The sequence below is a fragment of the Macrobrachium nipponense genome, chromosome 14, assembly GCF_015104395.2.
Source record: "Macrobrachium nipponense isolate FS-2020 chromosome 14, ASM1510439v2, whole genome shotgun sequence".
Taxonomy (NCBI): Eukaryota; Metazoa; Arthropoda; class Malacostraca; order Decapoda; family Palaemonidae; genus Macrobrachium; species Macrobrachium nipponense.
In genome coordinates, this window is record NC_087207.1 from 26,147,628 (window position 1) to 26,159,962 (window position 12,335).

The 12,335-nt window shown below is 36.0% G+C and overlaps 1 protein-coding gene across 2 annotated transcripts in view; it reads right to left on the minus strand.

Annotated features, from left to right (window-relative positions):
• LOC135226423 (thioester-containing protein 1 allele S1-like) overlaps positions 1–12,335 on the minus strand; it is a 91,616-nt gene that overhangs the window by 22,968 nt on the left and 56,313 nt on the right. For both annotated transcript variants that reach the window (XM_064265961.1, XM_064265962.1), the window contains exons 6-13: positions 10,401–10,452; positions 9,788–9,918; positions 8,359–8,532; positions 4,677–4,819; positions 3,693–3,780; positions 2,318–2,434; positions 1,635–1,792; positions 220–439 (exon numbers count right to left, since the gene is read on the minus strand). In XM_064265961.1, the coding sequence (XP_064122031.1) occupies positions 220–439; positions 1,635–1,792; positions 2,318–2,434; positions 3,693–3,780; positions 4,677–4,819; positions 8,359–8,532; positions 9,788–9,918; positions 10,401–10,452 (1,083 nt within the window). The remainder of the gene's footprint in view (positions 1–219; positions 440–1,634; positions 1,793–2,317; positions 2,435–3,692; positions 3,781–4,676; positions 4,820–8,358; positions 8,533–9,787; positions 9,919–10,400; positions 10,453–12,335) is intronic.

Consider the following 12,335-nt stretch of genomic DNA (forward strand, 5'->3'; position numbering starts at 1 on the left):
GGTATATTTTGTTTGAAATAATTGTTCTGTACTGTTGCGCACACATTATTTTTGTTACATTTCCATTCTAATAAACAAATCACAAATATCCTATCCTAAAATTCCCGTATTTTTAACCATTTCCTACTTATTAAAATTTCACTGTCGCCCTTGTTGACAAAGACAGATACCTTTCCAGTCGCTCGAATTAATGTAAGGCACGACACCTAAATCCCTCACCATGTACTGGAACTTCGTCATGTGGAAATTGGCCCTGACGTGGAAGACGGAGAACTCCCCGACCCGCACGCGGTCCGTGCTGCTCGTCAGGTGGAGGTACCGTCCTCCGGGGGAGTAGACTGGAATCCCCTTGGCTACTTCGGAGGCGCTCCCCGTGGGATCCTCGTACGTCGCTGACAGGAGGAGACTGACGGCGTCTTTGGGGATGTCGATGTTGAATCTGGAAAGAGGGAAGGTTGTGTTAGATGGTCATTGAATTGAAATGAATAGAGAATTTAGGACAGAGGCCAAGCACTAAGTTCATTATATCTTAGTTTTACCAGACCACTGAGCTGATGAACAGCTCTCCTAGAACTGGCCCGAAGGATGACACATTTTTACGTGCTAGGAACCCAATTGGTTACTTAGCAACGGGACCTACAGCTTATTGTGGGATCCGAATCACATCGAGAAATGAATTTCTATCACCAGAAATAAATTCCTCCGATTCCTTGTTGGCAGAGCTGGGAATCGAACCCGGACCCTGAGATCTAATATTCCTAACCTGATTCTAAAACAGACTTTTAAAATCAAGATTTGAAGTCAATTTTATTCAGATCCTCAGTATGATAATCTTCATTAATGCATGATGCATATCTATATTTTTCATCTAGTTTAGTTGCATTGTCATAATTGCATAGTTTGCAACATCATTTTGTGTATATATACAATTTTTACTATGCAATTATAACAATGCAACTAAACTAGTATATGAAAAATATAAATTTGCATCATACATTAATGGAACTGATCAGTAGAAATGGAAACTAATTAAAAATGGTGAAGATTATAATACTGAGGATCTTAATAACTAGGAAGAGAGAGAGAGAGAGAAAGGAGAATGCGTGTACAACGTGTGGAGGGGATGGATTTTAATGTGCTGCTGATGAGTCGTCTGTAAGTGCAGATGAATCAACTGATGTTGTGTGGAAGTTTCCTACACAAGTAGTTCATCCTTGATTTTACTGATGAATAATGAAAGGAAGGAGGTAGTATCTATCTCTTTTTCTATCTTTCAGGGTGGAGGGAAACTCCTTATTGTTGAGTGGAAATAATAATGACCACGATGATTATGATGATGATGATAATAATAATAATAATAATAATAATAATAATAATATAATAATAATAATAATAATAATAATAATAATAATAAAAGAAAAAATGGTAGAATAAGTCTTAAAATGTCGAGACAAATCCCCAGTTATGTGACTGAACCAATAATATGTTTAAACATAAAACTACGAAGAGAGCTTTCGACAATTTATACGATTTCCCTTTTCAACTATAAATGGAGATTCGTTTCTCCAATAATAATAATAATAATAATAATAATAATAATAATAATAATAATAATAATTTTCGAGTGACCTTACTCTAAAATGCCGAGACTGCGGTATCTGTCGAAAGCATTGTGGTGGACGAAGGACTCCATCAGATGGGCGGTGACCTCCTGCGTGGCGTTGGCGGACAACACGCCCTCCTTCAGCAGATCTCTCCAGTGTTTCACCTCCTTCCGCGGCCGGACAACAACCTGAGGTCATCCAAGGTTAGGTTTATTAACCTTGACATTGAGGCCAAAGGTCATCCAAACTTAGGCTAATTAACACTAACCTGAGGTCATCCTGGGTTAGGTTGATTAACCTTGACCTTGAGGTGGATGACAACAACCTGAGGTCATCCAAGGTTAGGGTAATTAACACTGACCTTCAGGTTCATACAGCAATATACGGCTGTACAGGAAACTCGACGGAGCATTTTTTACTTGTTTTTTAATTACTCCAAGTTCAACTTGTAATCACTTAAAATAAACAAATTGAAACTACAGCACATTTCAAATTAGGATTCGCTGTTTGCGATCAAGTTTCTATAATACAGAAAAAAAATTCTCACTCTAGAGTGACTGATTATAAATACAACTGAATTATTTTGCAGCTCCAGTACAAATTCACAGAGTAATTTCTTGAAAATGTGCTTTTACTTTGGAATCATTACCTATAAGAGAGAGAGAGAGAGAGAGAGAGAGAGAGAGAGAGAGAGAGAGAGAGACTAGAAATACCTTTGTGAGGTCTTTGACGGAACCCGACTTAAGCGTCACTGATGGAGTGATGGTTAAGGAAGAGGCTCCCAGCCGTTCTTCTTCCAGCGGTTCCAAGTCGCGATATCTCACACTTACCTGGAAAGAAAACCAAGAATGGTTTAGTCTTTCAAGCAGAAAATTAATTAAGTCTTTAAAGCAGACAATTTATTAAGTCTTTAAAGCAGAAAATTAATTAAGTCTTTAAAGCAGAAGAAAATTAATAGTCTTTAAAGCAGAAAATTAATTACGTCTTTCAAGCAGAAGAAAATTAATTAAGTCTTTCAAGCAGAAAATGAATGTCTTTAAAGCATAGAATTAATTAAGTCTTTCAAGCAGGAGAAAATTGATTAAGTCTTTCAAGCAGAAAATTAATTAAGTCTTTAAAGCCGAAAATTAATTAAGTCTTTCAAGCAGAAGAAAATCAATTAATTCTTTAAAGCAGAAAATTAATTAAGTCTTTCAAGCAGAAGAAAATCAATTAAGTCTTTAAAGCAGAAAATTAATTAAGTCTTTCAAGCAGAAATATAATTATTCTTTAAGGCAGAAAATTAATTTAGTCTTTCAAGCAGATAATTAATTAATCTCTGAAGCAATAATTTAGGTAGTCTTTTGAGCAATCATTTAATTAGAATTTAAAGCAAGAAACATAATAAGTCTTTACAGCAAAAAATGAATTCGTCTTTAAAGCAGAAAATTAATCAGCCTTTGAAGGAGAAATATAGTTATTAAAGTACAATATCAATTACCTTCAAAGCAGCAAATTAATGAGTCTTTAGAAAAATTTCGGAATGATACGTATTCATTAATACCTATTACAGTTATACAAATACAACCAAATTAATTGCTGTGGTGGGTCTTGCTGTATACTAACTTCAACATACACCTATGTCAGATCATCTGCCACTGATTTCTAGATAGGCAGTCCCCCGGTTTACGACAGTTTCGGCTTATGACGTTCTGAGGTTATGGCAGTTTTCAATTATACTCATCAGAAATTATCTCCTGGTTTACTACGCTTACGACGCCGATCTGACGGAAGAAATATTACTCCAAAAAGGCAAAATAATCAATATTTGAAGTGTTTTCTTTATGAATAAGACAATAAATATGCAGTTTACATAGTTATCAATACAACCAAAGCATTAAAAGTAATGTTTTCTCAGGATTTTTTTAATGATTTTTGATGATTTTCCAGTTTACGACACGTCTCAAGTATGGAAAACCCGTTGTAAACTGGGGACTGCCGCATTCCGAATTAGGAATGCATTTCTGAAGACAGTTCAAGCTGCTCTCAGGACACTTGCCACCTTCCTATCAGGATACATAACTTCCCGAGAGCCCTTAGGACACTCACAGCTGATTTCAGGGACATTCCTGGCTTGAAGACGATCGGAGAGGCTCCCAAGAACTCGAGTTTCACGTCAGGATTAATGATACGTGTGCTGTTTGTAAAGGAAAAAAAAAAGATGTTTACGTTTTGGTTGTAGTCCGCATTAATTTTGTTTTATAATTTAAATGTCTTTATAATATTAATGAAAATTTACTTCATTCTTTCTCTCTTCTACACTGGATTTATCTACCTATTCATCCATCGTCAAAATTTAAGTTTGTAATTTAATATTCATAAGTAAATATAACGTAATTTGAGTTTTTTAAAACCTTTTCCACTGAATTTACAATCGTTGAAACTATTTTATCATCTCTCTCTCTCTCTCTCTCTCTATTTTTGAGTTTATCATTTAAAATTAACCAATGTGTTTATTTATACCTCACTTTACAGACTGTATTTATATTTCATTCAATCGGCATTCACAAGGCAGGCAGGTCACAACCTGTTTACTGATCGCACTGCATTCCTGGAAAACCTTATCACAGTCTATATATATCCCTCTGTCTTCTGTGTAAACCTTATTATAGAGTAATAATCTATAATCTATCTATCTCCTTGGTAATTGCATGGCAACTATTTTCAATCTTTATTTTATTTAATATCTATTTATTATCCCTATCTTCTTGGTAAACCTTATTACAGACAGTCTATTCTCTCTCTGTCACCTTGGTACTTGAATGGCAATAATGTTTGTCTCTGTCTATCTGTATTCATCCCTATTATCTATCTTTTAGGTAAACCTTATTACAGTTTATCTATTGTCCACCTGTCTCTTTGGTACTTGTAGCAAGAATTTTTGCAGTCTCTACTTCACCTATCCACATCATCTATCATTCTTCTTCGTACATCTCATTACGATGTTTCTGTTACGAATATCCTTGGTGCTCTCTCTCTCTCTCTCTCTCTCTCTCTCTCTCTCTCTCTCTCTCTCTCTCTCTAGACACTCACGTGGCGAAAGCTTTGATGGTATGAATCTGGAAGGGATGGAAGAAAGCCACCCGAACCTTAACCTCTGCGTCGCCCAGATCGGAGTCCTTGGCGCTCTTCCTCAGAGTCTCGAAGGGCAACTGAAACTCGTACGGACCCTCGGCCTGTCAGTGAGATCAGTGATGGAAAATGTTTAGGTCTTGAGAACTACTTTTTTTTTTTTTTATCAGAAGGGAAATACTGAGTGAGATGGTTTTGAGGTTTAGTGGTTGGCGTTGCATTGTTCATGTGCAGTGTAGTTTTTTTTTATATTTTTATTTTCTTATTTTGGGGGTTTGGTTTATGGTCAGATATTTGAAATTGCCAAACCATGTTTCTTTGTTATTTACTTATTTAGCAATACGTAAATAAGTAAATAAATAAATACACATATCCTGAAATCCAAGGTAGAAAGGTGAATGACAAACTGGGGACTTGGAACAAGTACTTTCGTACTTTATTCTACATTTTCAATAAACTAAGAAATTACTTGTTCCAAGTTTCCAGTTCCACTCACCTTTCTACCGTAGATTTAAGGATTATAAATATATATATATTATATATATATATATATATATATGTATATATATATATATATATATATATATAATTATTTTTTTACTTTCAGGGTGTGGTAGCACAGAAAAAAATTAAATGTACGTCACGCACCCTTGAAACTAAACCTAATCCTTGTACTATGCGTTGATGTATTAACAGAAAAAAAAAACTACTGAAACACCTGAAGATGAAAAACGATGAACTTAGCACTTTCAAATTAATCAATTGTATAGTCATGACAGTAAGTATAAATGGAATAAGAGATCGCTGTGATTATTTTCACGACAAAGCAGTGGATTTTATTACAACAATTAGCTGAAATAGAGTGCACTATTAACTGATAAATAAAAAAAATATGGAACCTTTTTCCATGTGGATTTATTTTAGCAGTAAAACTACGATTATTTCTTTAAAAATAAAAATTACCATGAAGACCTGAGAGTTTTTTTTCTTGAGATTTTCTTTAAACCAATAATATATCATAAAGATCTGATTTTCATCTTGACAATTTCTTTAAAACAAAAATTACCATAAAGATCTGAGGTTTTTCTTTAGTTTCTTAAAAAAAAAAAGTTACCATAAAGATCTGAGATGCTTTTCCTTGACAATTTCTTTAAAACAAAAATTACCGTAAAGATCTGAAAGTTTTTCTTTCATTTCTTTAAAAACAAAAATTACCATAAGGATCTGAGAGTTTTTCTCTTGACAATTTCTTTCAAACAAATTATCAAAAAGATCTGATTTTCTCTTGACAATTTCTTTAAAAATAAAATTTATTATAAATATCTGAGTTTTTTCTTGACAGTTTCTTTAAAAACAAAATTTAGCGTAAAGATCTGGGAGACTTTTCTTGATAATTTCTTGAAAACAAATTACAATGAAGATTTGATTTTTTCTTGACAATTTCTTTAAAAAAGAAAAATTATCATAAAGATCTGAGAGTTTTTTCCTTGAAAATTTCTTTGAAAAGCAAAAATTATCATAAATATCCGAGTTTTTTTTGGCAGTTTCTTTAAAAAACAAAAATTACCATAAAGATCTGAGAGTTCTTTTCATGACAATTTCTTGAAAACAAATTACCATGAAGATTTGATTTTTTCTTGATGATTTCTTTAAAAACAAAAACTACCATACAGATCTGAGTCTTTATTTTTTCTAAGAATCACGGCACTGTTAAAGATTTGCTCGTTAAGTGTCCCCTAAAGCAGGAAGCTCCGTCGTGCTTATGCTGTTCTATATAAAGAATTACGGAACAGTATCTAGGTCAGACTTCTGAAGGATGGTTAACCGCACTGGAGAGAACTCGTCCCCGTCTAATACTGTAACACTACTCATCCAGAATGGAACAAAAATTTGTCAAATGCTTTATTATGTTTGGGCGAGTGGATTTAACCACTGAATGACCGGGAACTCCAGCAGGTAAGTCATTTCGAAATTAAACTGTTTGAAGAAAATTTTAAAAAACAAGCCTAATTATACATTTCACAATCCAGAGAAATTACTTTCAAGTTAGGTCAATGTCAGCTGGGAGTCGAATTCTATCAATTGTTCTATGACTTGCAAGTTGGAATACTTTCAAGGTAATGGCAGTGTTACCTTGTTTTTCTCGTTACCATCAGCAGTTCTGTATTAAAAGTCATTTCTAAACCTTAATTTTATTGCAATTAGGCCAGGAGTATACGAGCTACTCTGTGGCGCCACAGACTGGCGGCGGTACGTGGCTACTCATAGATTTCCAATGTTGATAAGCTGTCGATTAGCGTCAGTTCGTCACAGTTGCTTGCTACACTTGCCTCGTGTGCTCGACATAGCTTATAAACAATGGAAACCTATGGGAAGCCACATTCCCCGCCACACACCGACGCCACAGAGTGGCTCGTGTACTCCTGGCCTTAACGTTTTCGTTGCGTTTTGATTTGATTAAATATTCATCCCTTAATTTACCGTTCCCTTGGAGCTGAGGAAACACGAATGCTTACTCTTTCATCTATTCAGCGAGAAAGTTCTGTAACTTTACTGGCAGGCAGAGATGAGCCGGGCAACCAACTCTGAGTTTTTCTTTTTTTATTTTACGTTTGATGCAGAAGAAAGTCACGTATCGAAGCAAATGAAAGGATGCAGTATGCAATGAGTGTGTCACCGTCATCATAACCGTTTGTGACTGATTTTCTCAGAGGGATGTGACGTGGAATGATTATTTTTCTTTACTTATTCTCTGTACCTTCTACCTGTATCCCAGTCTGGTCTAGACCTTCCCTTATGACTATCTCCACGACTTTCTCGGCCATATCTACCACTGCACATAACCTGATAGCAACTTAATCAATCTACCTTAACAATACCTAACCTTACACTGTCCTACTTATTACCAGCCAGGTACTTCGTCCCAGGCGTCTGTATGGAAAGGAACGGCTTTTGGTGTAACACATCTACCTAGATGTAACTCAACCTAACCTAACTTAACCTATTGAGAAAGCCACTCTTATGGACTCCAGTCAAATGCGTCCGTAGAAACTCAGTGTCAGTATCAACTTGCGACACCAATTTGCAGAAATGAAACCGAGAAAACCCCTTCAAGAAAGGCTTTCAACCTTGAGGTAAAATTCTCATAATAACCTAACTTTCCCTATGGTAGTAGCCACTGTCACGGACGCCAATGAAACGAGTCCAGAGGAACTCAACGTCAACAACCACACTGTGCTGCGATATCAACTTGTAGAAATGAATTCGATTCATCTTTGACGTAAGAAGAAGGGCAGGCTTAGTAAAGATTACAGAGGTGATGAAAGAGTCACGATTGAGATGGTATGGGCATGAGTTGAGGATGGATGACGAGGAGGGAGTGAAGACGCCTTGGGAGGAGGAATCGAGAGAGGCAGAGAATGAGACGGCGAGATAAAGTGAAGGAAGATATGGAGAGAAGAGGTTTGGTGGAGGATGATGCTTTTGATGGAGGGCAATGGAGGAGAAGAAGGCGCATCAGGCAACCGACCCTTTCATGTAGGGATGACGGTGGGAAAGAAGAAGAAGAAGAAGAAAGGCTCTCAGCCCCGACCTCGAAATCTCAGCTTCGGAAACCTCAAGCATCAGGTGAACTAATACTTACGTAAGGCACCACCTGCGACGCGACCTCCCTGAATTTCTTGTCGTCCTTCTCCTTCAGGTTGTAGGTGATGGTGGCATTCCCGGGCACCGGCTTGTACGTCAAGAAGAGGGCGTTGAAGCTCCCGCGGACGCTTTCCTCGCTCGATAAGACGAAGTATGGAAGATCGATGTGAGTCTGCCGCGGTAAAGTAGAGAATGTTAGGTAAGTAATTATGTGAATCTGCCACGGAAAAGTGGAGACTGTTTGGTACGTAACTATCATTATTTTATTTAAAGAAAACTCAAAATCACATCATTCAATAAAATGGGAAAGTAAATCCACAGTAGTATGCCTGTTTTATTTTGTTATTTAAAATATATAAAAAGCAGAAAGCTTTCGATGACCTGCACAGTCCTCCTAGTCAATCTGATTATGATTACAAAAAGTGGCTACATAAAAACTTTGTTGTTCACGAATGTTTACAAATAGGCTATTGTTTTATTATTATTATTATCATATAATTCAAAAGATGAACCCTATCCATATTATACAAGGCCACCAAAGGGGCCAGACTTGAAATTCAAGCTTCCAAAGAATGTAGTGCTCATTAGGAAGTAAGAGGAGGGAAAGGGAAATAGAGAAAGAAGAGATCGCACTTACTAAAAAGAAAAAATAGATTAAAGAATTAATAAATACATTAAGTAAGTTGCACTACACTTCTACAACGTCATCCTTCATATCATGTTGTCAACAAACTATCATCTGACTCTTTTTGTGATGTCTACTTCCTCAGATGATTCCTGGTTAGGGCACCAATTTATTTTGAGTTTACTTTTGTTTGGACTCATTAAGTTACATATTCGTTTGTTAAATATTTTTAAGTCTCCAGTCATGTCTTTCTATGCCCAATTAGTATTGCTCCTAAAACCTTTATTAAAATATTGCAATTGTAATGGAGATTATCGATAAAAAAATTGCAATTACAAAAATCATTATTGAACCGAATATTTTCCCAGGCGAGAAAATTCCCGTAAACTCTGGGATGTCATCAAATGCTGTATTAAGAGAATTTTCTTGCCATAGGGGAATATAATTTTAAGAAAGTCATCGATTTCTCAATGGTTATAATACTATAAGGTAATATCTGAAAGTTATAAAAATAATAACGATAATGACAGTACCATTAATACAGTTTAATCAAGAAAAAATAATTTTAACTATGTTTATAGGTCAAGGGCAATTTAAGTGAGACGAAACTCATTATAATGCAGTTTCACCGTGAAGTGAACTAATATAAACACATACGTAAATAACCCTTCTGACTGAGATACGAAAATGATCTGACATTATAAAAATCTAATAGGTACAATAGCATCCGACTGTTTCAAGAAAGAAACTGACAGCCAAAACGTTATTCCAAATATAAAACTTATCGTACTCGCAGACTGACCTCGAACTTTGTGACGAAGTACTTCGTCAGGAAGAAGGGGTGCTCGTCCACCTGCCCCGCCGTGACCACTCGGACGCGGTACCAACCTCTTTTGGGAATGACCACGCTTCCCATGCTCAGCTCGATCACACCTGTAATTAACGGGGAAGAGAATGTGAGAGACCGGACGCAATTTATTTATTAAATCATTCAGAAATAGGATCGTTCGAGCACCTGTAATTACAGGGACAGGTGAAACCGAATTACATCCATTCATAAATAGAATAGTTCGAACACCTGTAATTACAGGGACAGGTGAAACCGAATTCCATTCATTCATAAATCGAATCGTGTTTCATACTTATTGATCTCAACGTGTATATTCATTTGAACAAAGTATATTAATTGACGAATAGAATGCTATTTGTGCTTTTGTAAATATACTAGTTTGTTTCTTAACACTAATTATATACTATCACTTCATTTGACATTTTTGCAGTGCTGCCAATATTTTCTGTGATTGTTAGTTAATAATAATAATAATAATAATAATAATAATAATAATAATAATAATAATAATAATAACAAGTCTACCTGCTGGATTTCTTAATGTTTTCAACTCTCTGATACTTACCTATGGTTGGGTAGACGGAGACCCAGCGCCTTATAACGTAACCATGAGGATCCTGAAAATAATAATAATAATAATAATAATAATAATAATAATAGTCTAAGGGGTCCACAATAATAAAAAGTGTTACGAGTCCGTGTATAATCTTTAAAACTCTTCACAAAAAGCTTTCGAACCCTTCCCTGGACTGAAGATGAACCCAAGGAAGGGTTTTTTTTTGTAAAGAATGACGTTGACTGACAAAATCAAGAAGAAAGTATCACTCATTGATGTCGCAATACCATGGGACACCAGATTTGAAGAGAAAGAGAGGGAAAAAATGGATAAGTATCAAGATCTGAAAATAGAAATAAGAAGGATATGGGATATGCCGGTGGAAATTCTACCCATAATCATAGGAACACTAGGCACGATCCCAAGATCCCTGAAAAGGAATCTGGAAAAACTAGAGCTGAAGTAGCTCCAGGACTCTGCAGAAGAGTGTGATCCTAGAAACGGCGCACATAGTAAGAAAAGTGATGGACTCCTAAGGAGGCAGGATGCAACCCGGAACCCCACACTATAAATACCACCCAGTCGAACTGGAGGACTGTGATAGGCCAAAAAAATAAAAAAAATAATTAAATAAATAAATAAATAAATAAATAAATAAAAAAGAAAATAATAATAATAATAATAGCGTTTTTAGTAGCACAGGATATAAGAGCTTAATACTATTTGTCTAAGATAAATTACACCTTTGCAATGATGGGTTTTCTGCCACGACGAAAGTGGGCAGCTGATTTTCGGCGCATGACAAAACAAACCCATTCACGATTATGCGTGAAAGTAAGGCTTCTATGGGTGGTGAGCAACCGCCAAGTAGACTTATTACATGAATCCGTATGTCAAAGCACGCACTGATAAATGAAGCAGCAGCTCAAACATGATCATGCATATAAAACTCTACAAAGTTAGGCATATCTTTAGCTCCTCGTTGGACGAGTCTCAGGGTCCGGGTTCGATTCTCCGCTCTGCGAACGCGGAGACAGAGGAATTTATATTTGGTGATAGAAATTCATTTCTCGGCGTGGTTCGGATCCCACAATAAGGTGTAGGTTCCGTTGCTAAGTAACCAATTGGTTCTTAGCCAAGTTGAAAAAATCTGGCCCTGACCTTACCTTACCTTACCTTACAGACCTTACAGTTCGTTCGGGTTGCCCCAGGTCCCTCATGTGAGGCACTTAATGTCTACCAGAGAGTTGCTAGTACATCTTCCGGTATATTTTGCATCTTCCAATCTTGGATGGTCTGGGATGCAGTTTAGATATTTGTCGAGCTTATTCTTAAACACATCTAAGCTCACTCCTGATATATTCCTCAGATGAGCTGGCAACGCATTGAATAGACGCTGCATTATCGATGCTGGTGCGTAATGGATTAATGTCCTGTGTGCTTTCCTTATTTTTCCTGGTATAGTTTTGGGCACTATTAATCTACCTCTGCTTGCTCTTTCTGATATTTTTAGTTCCATGATATTTTCTGTTATTTCTTCTATCTGTTTCCATGCCTGAATTATCATGTAGCGTTCTCTTCTCCTTTCTAGACTATATAATTTTAAAGGATTTGTAGTCTTTCCCAGTAGTCTAGGTCCTTAACTTCTTCTATTCTAGCTGTAAAGGACCTTTGTACACTCTCTATTTGTGCAATATCCTTTTGATAGTGTGGGTACCATATCATATTGCAATATTCAAGTGGACTACGAACATATGTTTTATAAATCATAATCATGTGTTCAGCTTTTCTTGTTTTGAAGTGCCGTAACAACATTCCCATTTTTGCTTTACATTTTGCCAACAGAATTGCTATTTGATCATTGCATAACATGTTCCTATTCATCATCACACCAAGGTCTTTAACTGCTTCCTTATTTGTGATTGTCTCATTATTAGGTCCCCT